The 15,596-nt window shown below is 32.7% G+C and overlaps 1 protein-coding gene across 1 annotated transcript in view; it reads left to right on the top strand.

Moving 5' to 3' along the window:
- Positions 1 to 1,116: 1,116 nt before the first annotated feature.
- The window catches only part of LOC134236381 (RNA polymerase II elongation factor ELL-like), a 32,916-nt gene continuing 18,436 nt past the window's right edge, over positions 1,117 to 15,596 (top strand). Inside the window, exons 1-2 of the mRNA XM_062718543.1 lie at positions 1,117 to 1,275; positions 12,693 to 12,737. Coding sequence (XP_062574527.1) covers positions 1,144 to 1,275; positions 12,693 to 12,737 — 177 coding nt within the window. The 5' untranslated portion in view covers positions 1,117 to 1,143. The remainder of the gene's footprint in view (positions 1,276 to 12,692; positions 12,738 to 15,596) is intronic.

Here is a 15,596-nt window from a genome sequence, read left to right as displayed (position 1 = left end):
TCTGAGTGCGTTTTTTTTTAAAGGGGGAAGGGGGGGGGGGGGAGTTTGCACTATATTTTCTTGTTTCAGCTTATTTATTTGTTTGAAGGCCTTGTGTAATTAAAAAATTTTAGTCGAATACTATTTAAAAAACCTACCGAATCAAGACACAAAAACCCTTTTTTCTGGATTAGAAGTATACTTAGTCTATTGCAGGCTGTTGGACTGTCACTACACCGAGGAATGACTTAATCTGTTAATATATTTCTTATCTTGTAAGTAGTAACATGTAACCCCCCAGTATAACCGTGTGTAGTTACATAAATGTGATCACACATGTTAGGCTCGTTTTGTACCTGCCTGTAGCAATTATATGATTATAACCGGTACGTGCTGTCAAATATAGAGAAATGCAGAGAACGCGTGCACACCTGTAAAAGTTTTGGAGACACAGGTATTCAGTACTTCCTCAAACAATTCGTGTAATTGTCAACACCGGTAATTTGATCGTAACGGTTTTTATAACGTTATTTTACATTTTGAGTACTTTTATATTGAATATATATTTAACTCAGTCTACACATGTAAGATATTTTTTTTTAAATTATTGTTATGCTAGTACATAATATTTCAGAAGCATAAATTTTCTAAATTTATGAGAGAAAGCTTTTTTTTTTAAGAATAAGAATAATGCATGATTAGATGCATGCACTATAAGTTTATTTTTATCCAAACACTAAAAAGATATAACGTACAAGCATACGATAATATGTAGTGCATATTGAGCTGATTAAAATAATGTGAACAACAACAAAAAAATAGGACACTCAGCTATAATATCGCACTGAAATCTCTCTCTCTCTTTCTCTCTCTCTCTCTCTCTCATAAAAATATCCATGGATGCGATTGGTTCTGTCGCAGGAAACCCAATCAAGATGGATATCTCAAAATGCAATTTATGACATCGATATAAAAATGCTTATTTCACTTTAAATGGAAAAGCTTGTGTTTGATTTTATGTAATAATTGTAAGGAAAACTTCAAGCTCAAATAGGTTGCGAGTAATAGGCACATTTTTCTCTTAAGATTATTTAGACCGGAAGTGGACCATTACGCATTTTGAAATCGCCCCCTACGGGAAATGCACATTGAAGAGCTCCAATAATGGCTACGCTGGTGGAGGGTGAAAAGTATGGGCTATCTTCCACTTCAGCAAATAACGAGCAAAAAAGCGTAGTCCATGTAAAATTAACGGATTCCGCATTAAAGGCGATAGAAGATTTACTTAAATGCAAGGTAAGAAGTTTTTACATGCCACAGTTTTAGAGAAATTGTACTGAAAAGTGGGAAATGCGAATGGACGAAATTTTGCCTACTCAACAATATGTCCGATAAAGACTGGCCCTGGACTTATCTTCCATTTATTTACCTTAAATTCAATGAAAGTATGTTGTTCATTTAACTTTTTTAGAATTTTGTTTCTAATTTTAATGTTTGAGGACATTTTTAACGAGATTTGCAGTACGTGCTGCCAGTCACAAACTTTGGCAATATGGCTTTGTCCATTTTTGGAAATGTTGGATGTTGTCGCTGAAAAGATGTCCAACTCACTGTCCATTGAGGTTAAATATAGACTTGAATAAGGCTAGTTAAAAAGAATGAAGATTTTCGATATAAACAAGAGTTTACTATTGTCTGCTGCTGATTTGACAGCCATATTTTACTCCATATGTTTTCTTGATGAGTGTTGATTGTCACTAATTCACTGTTGTTAGGTTTTCTGTCCAGTGCTAATTTAGTCATGGGAATAAGTATGAATTACAGTGCATAGGAATTTTTAGACTGAAGCAAATAATTATAATTTTATTAGATGGCATTCATCTACCTGTATAGAACAATGAAGGATACATATTTGTTGTTTGATTTAACATCATCTCAGTCCCGTGGAGTTGAACTGTGATGGGATATTGGTTGTTGTATACTTTGTCATTTTCTCAAAAATGTGAATATATGGGGAAAAGTACAATGTATATTCAAGAAGCAATGGAAATAAGTGATGTAAAGAAATAACAGGGGTTAGCTCCAAGAATTGAAGAAGCAAGGGGCATATAAAAAGTAGAAACGGGGTTTGGGGTTCTTTATGGGATTGAGGTAGAATACCAGAATAATGGGAGTCGTGACATTATAGGCAGAGAAATTCCCCATCCCCACGTCTTAAGGACAACCCAGAACACACGCTTAGTACTGCAATGTTTTATACATTAGACTGACCCAATGTTAAATAATTAAACCAGCTAAACTCATCAGCCCTTCACACAAATTTGTTTCTACAGTTAGTTTACTGATTTTTATCTTCAGAAGATCCATTTACAGATGGGCAATTGAATAGAATATAAGTGAGGCTGGGGTGTCAGGATCAGTTCAGATGGGCAATTGAATAGAATTGGCATAAGTGAGGCTTGGCTATGTTTCTTGTTTATCTGTTTTATAAGTTAAAAAAAATGATCGTAAAGCTAAAATTAAAGCAAATTCTCAAATGTATTAAATAAAAATGTGGGTTTGTGGGCGTTAAAATACCCATAAAACATTAGGAACGTTTCGAAAATACAATCCGTCTTTTTATTTTCCATTGCGGTTAGACTCTTGCTTTTACACAATTCCTCATGTTTCCTCCTATATGACAAACGGCTATGAGTTTGTTAAATTTCGGTTTTAGCTGTGACTTACAGCACATTGTAATTTCTATTTATTGTAACAGATTGTTTATTCAGCAGTATTTTTTGTAATGTACCAGTAATCAATTGTGTTGCCCTCTGTATGACTTTATGACAGTTTATGGAGGAAAAATAAAACATATATTAATACATATAGTCTTTATTCATTCAATGCAGCAAATGGAAATAAATTATAAGTTACATAAATTTAATGATGTATAGGTAAATATGAAAATTTCTTCCTCGGAAAAATTTACATTTGCTTTGAATTTAAGGATCACTCACCCCCACCCCCTGTAATTTTTGCTTTTTGGCACTAGAGATCAATTTTGCCCTCTTTCAAATATGCCATTGCACAAATGTATTTATTGATAATAAGAAATAACATTTGCTTTGAATTTGTCTCATTGAAATTTACCAGTTGTTGACTATAGGGCAATAGGAGGGAGAAGGAGGGAGGGGGAATACCACTGTCTAAAGCAGTCAAGTGATTTTGAAGAATCCCTACATCAACTGAATTAAATGTAAAAATAATTCAAATTAACCCAGTTGGATCACATTCTGAAAATGTTTTGAGGTCAGGCTTGTATACTTGATGTCAGTTAGTAAACAGATCCATAAGTTACATTGTGTACACAGTGTAAAACAAAAACTTTTTCTGTTTTGTACACCCAAACCATAAAGTATTGGAAACTTAGGGTTTTTCTTTATTAGATTTCAAATCTTGCATATGAAATTGCTAGGCAGAAGAAACACTAGAAATTGTTGATTGTTTTGTTTACTTTTTTTCAACAAACTATCAAACCAATAGATCCTTGTTTACAGCACCCAATATGCATCCTATGGTGACAGTCTTGTGTATATTATAACATGATGTCCCTGACACCTTGGTACTAATCGGTCCTGGCCCCCTGGGGATACAGTCTTTTACAACATGGCCCCAGGTTCTGCAATACAATGCAGGCTTCCTCACAGTTGTTGCTTGTATCAGCATATTCAGTTTTGTTTTCATCTAATCAGTAAAACCCACTATCATTTTTCAAAAACTATATTTGCATACCATATATGCAATACAATGTATTACATAAGATAATGTGATATAATGGTGTGATAATATACTACTTCATGGTCACTTGTACATTATTTAACACTAGGCCATCCTTAAAAAATTGTTTGTTTGGAATTGCCGCCTGAAGGGTTTCATATATATTGAAAACCTAATTTTACATAGATCTGACACTTTATTTCAGTGTTTTGTATGTGATACATGTAAAAGGCAAAAACCTTGATTAAATAAAAAAAAATCTTCCTACTTTTGGTCATTAAAATTTTTTCAGGAGGGGGGTAATTTCCAAACAAACTATAATTTTATTTTGGCCCTAACAATATATATGAATTATATATCTGTATTTCAGAAATTTTATTTAAAAAGGAAACAGAAACCTAATGAAGATAATGATAATTATTTTGTACTAATGTCCTGAACAGAGTCAGTGAGTGTTTTACTATCTTTGGCTTTATCTGGTACAGTAATGTGGAGGCGAGATCTGTGTTTTTAATTTTAAGGAGTGTCATGTAATGCCAGAAAATCAATACACATTGTGTTTTCATTGAAGAAGTGAAATAAAAACAAAATCACACTCGCGGATTATTACTGTATTATCAAGTGGCATTTAAACGTGTTTAATATTCTACACATGAACTTAATGCATAATTGACAGCTAGAGAAGATTTGTAAGATAGCTAAAAGCAATCGTACATGTATTAATTAGCATTTAATTTTGATACACTTGCATGAATATAACTCGTAATACATGCATTAGGCTGGAACTGAAGGTTATGTATAGTTATTCTGATTTAGGATGTAACATTACTGTTATTCAGTCCGATTTCTGTTATTATGTAATACACCTATAAAATCAAAGGGTCAAGTTTAGGATCTTAACCATAACTATAGGAGAACTTAGATCAGATGCCTAGAATGAAGAGGAATGACCATTTCTGGATTAGTTGTTAGATATACACATTGTAGAATCAAATGTAGGTTTAATACAATGATAGAATCATATGTGGAATATAATTACAATGATAGAATCAAATGTAGGATATAATACAATGATAGAATCAAATGTAGAATATAATACAATGATAGAATCAAATGTAGGTTATAATACAATGATAGAATCATATGTGGGATATAATACAATGATAGAATCATATGTAGGATTTATTACAATGATAGAATCATATGTGGGATATAATACAAAGATAGAATCATATGTGGGATATATTACTATGATAGAATCATATGTAGGATTTATTACAATGATAGAATCATAATAATTTTATGTGGGATATAATACAAAGATAGAATCATATGTGGGATATATTTCTATGATAGAATTATATGTAGGATTTATTACAATGATAGAATCATAATAATTTTATGTGGGATATAATACAAAGATAATTACAATGATAGAATCATATGTGGGATGTATTACAATGATAGAATCATATTTAGGATTTATTACAATGATAGAATCATAATTCATATGTAGGCTTTAATTACTTATGTCTTATTCAGATCTGGAATTTTAATTTTTTGATCAGACTAAAACTCTTTTTTGTATCCTTGATTTCTTCAAACTTAACAAAAAGGCCAGATTTTTTGTATTATTTATATACACATTGCAGAAGATACATATATAGCGATAGCTCGATTATCTCTGATACATGAGAAACGAATTCTAAATGACTTGTGACATGACCTTTCCAAGGACCTCACTAATTTACATGCGTATTTGGGTGTATACCTCCCAACCAATCAGATGATTTTGCAGAAAGTTGATTTAGTATCCCATTTTAAGCATTCTCAACTGAAATGCCGAGTGAGATGGACGTGCAGGTATCTATCATTTTAAAATTATTTAAGGGATGCATAAATTAATCTGTTTTCCAAAAATTTTATTTGGATTTGATTGTGCAGGTTTTTTTTTCTCTATGCAGCTCTCGCTGACATTTTTTTATTAGTTTAAGCTACGATTTAATGCAAAACATTTTGATATATGAGAATCATGTGGGAATATTTTTGAAACAAAAATGCTGCGGGAGATCGTAGATTCTGAGAGATATGTCCGACAATGTCCTCCACCGGTCGTCATATACAAAATTGAAATAAGCAGATGAAAGGAAAAGGGGGGGGGGGTATTTTATCTTCACGTTTTCATTAAAATGTAGAGTAACCAAACGGGGATACAGCACTCACTGCTGCCCCCATCCTAACTTTGAGTTTTATTTCTTTTTCGCTTTCTTAAATTTTTTTTCTAAACTTGTATACATACGGTTTTTATTTCAACAACAAGTAACAAATTGACGCACATAGGTGTTGGTTGATTATAAGTCTACCCCCAAGGAATACGATTTTCCGTTTTTTTTTTTTTTTTGTTTTTTTTTTGGGGGGGGGGGGGTTTAACTGCCCCACTCCTTTATAAAATGTTGAATCCGATAATACCTTTACTTTGTAAAATTTTATTTTTAATTCACCTCAATTTTTGAGTAAATACTAAGAGTTCTATGGCGAATTGAACGATTGGTATGTCTGTACATACGGATACAGCTTTCCGTCATCGCTAAAAATAAACCGTACTGTATCGTTGATATTTTGCAGATACAGTACAGTTTCTGCTCATTTGCATAAGAAACGCCCACAAAAAGTGTTCTGTATCGCAGTTACAGTATGATTGACTTCAAAGGAAAACTCGCCGGGTCATGTCACAAGAAAACTGTAATGCACACTTTGATAAGGTTTGATGCAGTGTATGGCTGATTTAGATGTAATAATATCTACTCCACTATCTTTTGTATATGTACTGTTGGGCATAATTTGTACCATGTTTCAGACATATTAATTAACACAGATTTTATTGGGTATGAACCAGACTGACACTTTTCCTCATTTTAATTATAACAATATATTTTATAGCTGTAACATTAACTGAAGGGGAAGTCCAGAGACAGACAGTTGATGGACCAAATGATAGAAGGACATTGTATGGTGACATTTTGTGACATTTAGGAAGTTTGTGTGGTTTTACACTATATTATCAGTCATCCCATTTCTCATCCTTCTATCCCAGGGTCAACAGGCCCAGAAAAAAAACATCTCCATCAAAGTCAAACTTATTCTGAGGTTTTGGCATTCATTTTAATATCAGGGAAAGAAATAATTCTATAAAGCAAAATAATCAGGAATGCAGTAAAGTAAAATCTCCTTGGTGAACATTATACTTTTTTCTGAAATCCATTGCAATGGAGGTCATTTTCATCAGATCATGCCCCCCACCCCCCCCCCCCCCCCCCCCCCCAAAGTCCTGGGGATATCTAAAGTAATAGAGAAGTGTAAAAAAAATATTGGAAGATATAGTTGAAGTTACTGTACTTTGTTCATATATCTATAGGTATTTTCTGATTCCTACAGCCCTTAGTTTTAGTTCAGTGAAACTGTGAAACACGTGAAAAGGTCACAGAGGATGTCATTACCTCACTGTATAATGTTTGTTTTTATCAGTGGCAGGCCTCTGTTATTGTTTAGCTTTCATTTTATTGCAAACATCACTATTCATCAATTGTAATCATGTATATATATGTATGAATTTAAATTCTTGTTAAGAATCATTATAATTAACAGGATTATGAGCTGTTTATGTCTTCTCCAGGTGTTTTTATTTTGTCACTTTTTTTTTACCTTGTTCCAAAACACCATGAAGTGAAACCATTTAGTAGGCTGTCTTAGTATTGGAGATGAGAGAGGATAATGAGGGATATGAAAAGACTATTGTAAAGTAATTTCTATAGTAAAAGGTCACATCGGGAATGTCTCTAAATACGGACTGCTTTATCACCTTATGTGGGTTACAAAACAAAAGGGCCATGACAGGTCAAATCTACAATATATGGAGTAGTTATATAAGGGCTTACCAATCGGGAACTGCCAGTCCCAAACTGGAAACTACTTGGAAATTGTTACAGAATTTTAGTTTCCTGTTTTGTTCAGATAACCTTCAAAAGAACTTTGGCCCCAAAGTTCCCCTGTTATAGTTGTTAGAAATACTTAATTGTGAAGTTCAGCTATACAGTAGTATATAAAGATCACATTGTCTTCCACTATAATTATAACAAAATGAAATGTGGCTAAAATGACACTAGCAGGATAAAGAGGTGACTCCTTCACCAGGTCTGCCTTTCCTGTTAGATATGGGAGACTTACAGCCAGCACTGTGTGTAATCTAATTAATGCAATAATGTCAGCTTTGTATAGGGTAATATCAGATAAAGCTAACAATTTGTAATAGTAATTTACATTGATTCACAACTCTGAGTACTGATGGACCATTCAGTGATTCCCAATCCTTCATTATACATTTACTCTCTTTCTATAAATGCATGATTTGAGGTAACTTGAGCTGCTTTATTGTATCATAAGAATTTTGAGTATTTGACTGTTCTATTATATATAGTATTCAGTGACATATACAATGTGAGAAACTAGTTTTTATGAAAAAATTCAGAGAAAGAAAAAAATTGATACTGTCAGAGTGTATAATAAATTCTTCGTGGCTTACATTCTTTCCAGGAAATTGTTTGACACTGAGGTATCAAACTTGCATAGAAATATCAAGGTATAGCAATGTGTGGAGAACATCTCAACACTTTAGGAAATTAAATGTACATGTTCACTTTCAACCTGAATTTCCATGGTGCACATCCTTGATACTATCAAAGCTATACATGTAATTAAGGATGAATCCAATATGACATACTCTAGTAAAAGAAAATATGTCATGGAGTGTGACGGTGTTAATGTAAATATATAAATTGATGTTTGTGACATCACACAACACATTATTAGCCCACAGGGGGGACTCGTGCACTTACAGCTTGCACTCTGCCAGAAACGTGCATAAAAACCACTCCAGTACTAACTGATTAGGGAACATCTCAAAATAATTATTACCAAATAATGGAAAAAGATCCTGATGATGTGTATTTACTATTTAAAAAAAAATTGTTTTTGTTGAAATGTCATGTGCTGTTTTTAATAATTGTTGACATATCACTTCACTTCACAAACTCAAGATTTTAAATACACAAAAATTCAAATGACAGATATTGGATCAACATTTTGTGAGGTCATGATATGACATCATTTCCTTTTGCATACCTTCAGAATACCAGACAAATAATGATTTTTTGTGCTGTGTTTGATTTTATCAATACTTTTTAATACATGTTAAACATGAAATAGTTGAAATTTTACAACAGTAAATTTGTGTTGAATCTTGTAATTGTAAAGACAATTAAAGTTTGTCCTATTACGTTTGGAAATGAATCATATATGGTTTAACATTACTCCCGAAAAGAGAGCTGACATTTTGTTAATTATGCAGGTGTAATTAATGATTTATATTAAATTCATAATAGAATGGCCCATTTTTAAGGAATTGAAATTTTTAGTCTATGTTGATTTATTATGACAGTGCATTGTGTATTGGGATCTATTATGGCAGATTTCTCTGCTAAGGCCTGTCTGTCGATGGTTGGGAATTTTTCAATCCATGTATGCACTGACAATTATTGTTTTTGAATACTAATTAGATCCGTCATTTTTCATATGATGAGTCTCGGAATTTATTTACATAATTTGAAATATAAAGTATAGTACATGTACTAGCTGTTGAATTGTTTGGATGACTATGGTCAGGTGGTAGATATTTTTTTGTACTTTGTTAAATGGGAACATCAGTAATCAGCATTCTAGACTTATAATTTCTAGACTTAAATACTGCTGTGGTCCTTCTCTCTATAATAAAGTATCACAGAGAGAAATTTAAGATGAAGTCTTCAGAAATACAGTAATGGCATATCTATAGAACAGGTCAAAAAAAGAAACAAACATCTTAAGGATACACCAAAGGTTTCCAAAGGGCAAAATTTAATTTGCTTGTAATTCTTTCATTAATAAAGATAACATATTAAAAGTATATATCATTTGAAAGCTTCTTAAATTTACTATTTAATGATCTTAATTTAAATTTTCATTTTTATCTTATTTAAAAGTTATTAATATTTTAATGTAAATATTAGTGCATTCATATTTTATAAATCAACTTTTTTGCATTCCATCTCTCAAAGTCAAAATTTTGCCTCAATGTAGATTAAAGATTGAACTTTAAAACTGTATCTCATATTTTTGATAAATCTTCTTATTCAAAAGTTACATCCATTTGTCTTTCAATGTTACCAATTTATTAGCCCAATTCTACATTTCCCCCAATAATTCGAGAACTGAACAAGATATCAAAAATCTGAGATACGGTTTTGTGAACAAACATTTGAGACACAATCTAGCCAGTTTTCAGAGAAATTGGTCAATAAATAAGGGAGCTGAATCCTTTGAAATAATACCACCAACTGTCTGATCTTACTTTACAGTAGAGGGCAAAAACCCATTACACAACAGAGTCTGCCAAAGCTAGAAATATATGACACCTTGGAGATTCATCTTTGGATACCTGTCACTTATCCATATTTCCTATGCATATTCACAAGAATGGGAGGTTCTATTCTTTATTTAGGTGCTTTTAATGAAGTAAAATAGGTTCAATTCTGAATCAGAAAGATTTCCCGGCAAAATGGCAAGAGCTAAGCTCCACCTCCTATTTCATGGTCATTAGTGACCTGTTAGATCCCCTTCCCTAAACCTAGAGTCCCTGTAGTTTAATTACTGATAGCCTCTGTGTGGCTAGTGAAGAATTCCCCAAGTGGTCACAGTGATTTATTGCTCCTTTCAGCAGCAGACAGTTACAGACCAAATCAGAAGCTTCAATAACGGCACATTCACATGTGTTAGTGTTTATGTTTGATTATTGTTAAATAATTAGAAAACCATTCAATAATCAGCAAGAATTTTTCATGCATTATAAAGCAGTGATTAGCATTGTTTTCTTAGCCAAAAATCTCAAAATTGACAAAAATCTTGAAAAAAGCCTTTGGTGTATCCTTAATCAGAGCATATGGACATGGTAAATAATGTGGAATAGTTTATATCTGTTGATTTGACGTCATTTCAATTGACGGTGTGGTGTTACACTTTCTAGCTTTGTCATTATGATAAATTGATTTGTCAGGGATAATAGAGTAAAGTCTCCCGTCATTTTATTTCCATTTCAAACTCCAAAATCTAGGAGACATCACACAGGCAAACACGTCTTCTTACACTAGTTTGACATGATAATTTGTGACATTAAATACTTCACATCCGTTAAGGTCTCTCATCCTTTCTTATTTTTGTTTGTCTTTCTGTTTTCTTTACAGTGGTCCTTTAAATCTATGGATGCAGAGATCATTTTTAGTTGATTTTTTTTGGCTATGTTATTTAATAATCATATAAACACACCTTTTGGGGTTGAAATATTAGTGAAGAAACTATAGTATTAGTAAATGCTCATTGTGAAGGATTATGACAAAGGAATTTTTTACCTGTTACCAAACTCGGAAATATAACCATTTGGCTGAGCTTTCTAAATCTTGAGCTTTTAATAAATACATGTATATACCACTACATGATACATTTGTGTTAACTCTGTTCTACTAGTAGGCTGAGTCTCCCCTCACGCTTTTGAAGTTTTTGGCGTAAGATGAGGGAATCTTGTAATTTTGTTGTACTCCCATTCTCTAGGGATTTTAGCACACCCGAGCCAAAGGCTCACACGAGTTTTTTTTTTATTAGTCCTCATATTCTGCTTTAATGATTTGATTTTATGGAATTAAGGAATTTTCAATTTTAAATGGTAACTAGAAGGGGAACTAGTATTTGTAATGCAATACTGACTCAGAATGCTAATGGTCTATTTCTCTACTCTCATACTGTAATTTTTCTTGTTCTTTTTTTTTTGGGAGGGGGGGGGGGTATCAATCACTCAGTGCAATACTTTCCTCATATTATGTAACATTTCCCTCTACATTCACTTTCTTATTTTGCGGGCACACGTAGGATGTGGTTATTTTGGCTCTACTTGATTTGCTAACAGGAAGGATACCCCGTGTACCTCATTATACAGGGGTGTACTGGTGTGGTGTTCACCCCATAGTGAGGGTAATTCTACAGAAGGTTCAGATGCCCTGATTTTTTCCTTGTAATATGTACTACAGAGGGAGTGCACAATTTCTGGATCAAGTTTTGTTGATTAACAGTCTATGAAGGAAGCCTGGAAAAGTGCATACCAAACTTGATGCACTCAGTGTATTGCTCCCTATATTCACCAGAATTTAAATCACAAACAATTAACAGGATTAAAGAATATACTGCCTAATTTCAGTCTTGATTACAATATGGCTAATGATTTATCACCTTTAATATCTGATATTATGCTGAAAGCAAGTTTAGATAAGTAAAAAAAAATATTTGAAAGATATCTTAATTTAACTTATTTTAAAAATTAGACTTAAATTCTTAAATCTGGGCTTTTTGCACTCTGTTACTTAAATAACATATAATTTTAACAATTCTTTCAAGGTGAAAAATAAAAAAATCACTTTTACTATTTGAGAACTAAAGTAACTATTTGCATAAATTGCTCCAACCCAGTTTATACCATATTAAATTTGGGTAGCAATTAAAATCATTCTTTAAATAGAAAAAAAATGCACAGAGACATCTGACATAATTCAATTTTAGTGTAATTGAAAAGTACTAAACATGCACTTTGAAAGTAATCACAGGAGATGAACTTGTAAGTGTATGTCAACTTGATCCTTCTGTGTAAAACAATAAAATATGTTCAAATCAAAGTGAATTACAAATTAACAATATACTTTTTCATTCAGTTTGAGTTATCATAGTTACATCATTAATTTGATGCAGTTTTTTGTCAATTTGATAATTTTTTTTTGGAATGGTAATAATTGTATATTTACAATGAACTCTTCTTTTTTCAGGACAAGTCTAAGAAACCTTCAATATCCTTTAATGGAAATCAAGGGGTGAGTTAATTAAGAATCTTATTTAATATTGAAAAAGAAAATCAAACACCAACTTTGAATTTCAGTTTTATCATAACCAATATTATAAAATCAAACCTTTGTTTGTAATCACAGCATAATATATGTCAAGGAAGTCTGGGAAAGCTAAAATATGTAATGTTTAAGCCCTTTGTGTCAGCATATCAGGTTAAAGTTTTCTTTTTAAGTACTCACATTAATTAGAGATGCAAAGAAAATGCATCAAGTATGTTTGATTGTACCTGTCAAGGTTTCAGATGCTGCAATTTCAGCTAAAGAATGTACAAGAAGGAAATATCTAAGGATGTACACTTCCAGACTTGCTTTTGGATGTTGGATCTGACCTACATTTTCTGGATGAGTGGCCAGGTTAAAAGTTTAGGAGCAGGTTCATTCTAAAGTAGTTACCGGTATTTGCCCAACCTGGACCAAGCTTACATCGAAGGATGCACATTACCAAGCTTCCTTTGGATGCTGAATCTGACCTACATTTCTAAATGGGTGACCAGGATAAAGTTTTTGGAGCAGTTTCTTTCTAAAGTGATTATAGGCCCTATGTTAACCAACTTTTTACTGGTGATGCATATATTGATGTGCTCTAGTAGAGTTGCTGAAGTTAGATTTCAGAAAAGTGACCAGGTTAATGTTTTTAAAGTAGGCTATTTCCAAGCAATTATAAGACCGACCTGAACCATACTTAAATGGATAATGCATTAGTGATGAACACTACTGCACTTGCTTCAGATACTGGATCTGATATACACTATGCTGATGAATGACCATCATCATGATCATAGTAAGATTTTTAGAGCAGGTTTTTACATAAAAAAAACTAATTAAGACATAAATGAACCATTGAACTTGCATGAATGTTGGATGAATCTAGAGATGTAAACTACTAGAATGTAAAAGTTTCAGGAAATATTATTTTGCCTTCAAACCTCAAATGAAGCACTGTTATCATGTCAGTCTCCCTGACATCCATTGCTTTCTGAAGTTACAGACACAGCATCCTCTGATATGTTTAGAGGGATAAGGATATTACATTTGTAAATGTTTTATTGTGATTACCAGGTATGTTGTTTCATTAATTGTATTGCAAATATTCAGCTTATTAGTTGAGAAGTTAGGGCAGGTCATATGTATATAGTGTCTTGCACATGTTTATGTAGAAGCTATGTAACATTTATGAGATCATAAGAACCCCATTGTAACACTGAAACTGTGTATAGTCTGGAGTGCCAAGGTCATTGACATCATCAGACAGACAGGGCAGATCCATATAGTACCTCTCTCTTAAACAAGACATGGCAGCCATCAGTACTACTCCATGTTTCTGTTTGTTTAAAAAAAAAAAACAACAAAAGCAAAACAAAAAAAAAAAAAGAAAGAAAAACAGACATCAAGGGCTGGTTATGAATATTTCGTGCAGCTACATGCTGATGACTTAGGTTATGTAATCAGTTGTTTTCAATGTAAAATTGATATTTTTTGCTCCATGATGAGCCAGAGGCTCAGATGCTTCTTTCTAGTTGGAGGTTGTAGTTATACACAGAGACAGGAGACAGAGCACTGATTTACAGAAATAATTTGAAAAAGATTTATGCAATAGCCATTATTTTTTAAGCTATAGGCTAGTTATTTAAAGAGTGAAACGTATGGAGATAACGAACAGTATTCAAGATCAAAAGTCCATTAAACAATACAAAACAGGAGCAGAGCAAACAAGGACTTCCAAAACGTCAGAGTTGGGATCAGGTACCATGGAAGAGTGAGGGTGAAGTAGTGTCATTTTGGAGACCAGAATTCCCCCCCCCCCCCCCATACGGAAAAGACTGTCTTTTTGGTGGTAGATAAAATTAAGATCAATCCAACATTGTTGTCATATTATCAGTACAATTAATGGCATACATATGTATGCATTGCATCCTTTTATAGTGTAATTTCAGTTAAATCTGTGGTTTGTTTTGTTAGACTGAAGTTATATTCAGATACAGTGAGGTTTATGACTCTGCTTTCCTCTTTGAACATTTGTTTCCATTACTGATTTTAATAACAGTAAAATACAAGTTACATACGGTTGAATTCAGTATCTTGAACACTGATATCTCCAATACCATGGATGAAGTGAGATGGACATTCCAACCATATAGTCTTTAGTATTTGATTTCTTAATACTCAGATATATCAAAGTTTTTTCTCGGCCTTATTGAGTAGAGATAACAAGGTTTAATTGCATATATATCAATTGTGTTAGATACATAAAACAATTAAAAGAGAACATCTCTTGAGGGTAAAATACGAATAAAATTTGTTTATGAAAGAATTTTGGAATTCCCCACCCTAATTACGGTCCTCCCTGTGTCCCTCACATGCAGCTTCAGAAACACAGACACATAGACAAACATACATGCTGATTCCATTAAACTTAGTTGCAGGGTATGTTGAATATGACAGCAGCTCTTAAATTACATTCAATTATTCATAGCAGAAGAAAATGAAGCCTCCGTTAAACTTTTTACATGTATACATGTATAGTGTATACATGTATAGTTGCATCCCTAGCGTGATTATATAATGCATGTATTTATAACTGCCTTACTTAAACTTTAAGGCTGTTTACAATACAGGGGTGATTGTACTATGTAATGGATGTGTCAGACGAGGTTGTCTACCTTACACAGGTACATAGAACTCTTGTCAGAAGTTGTGGAAGGAAGGCCAAAATAAACAGTCAATAACAGTCTGGTGTTATAAAAGATTTTTGTTTTGCGGGTGCCGTATATGTGTACTTGATAATTTGTTAATTAACAATAAATATCTAATAATTTAAGCACCAGA

The sequence above is a fragment of the Saccostrea cucullata genome, unplaced genomic scaffold (genome assembly GCF_032062105.1).
Source record: "Saccostrea cucullata isolate Sc308-1 unplaced genomic scaffold, CSIRO_AGI_Scuc_v1 ctg270, whole genome shotgun sequence".
Taxonomy (NCBI): domain Eukaryota; kingdom Metazoa; phylum Mollusca; class Bivalvia; order Ostreida; family Ostreidae; genus Saccostrea; species Saccostrea cuccullata.
The sequence above is the reverse complement of the archived record's forward strand: the minus strand, read 5'-3'. Positions and strand labels throughout refer to the sequence as shown.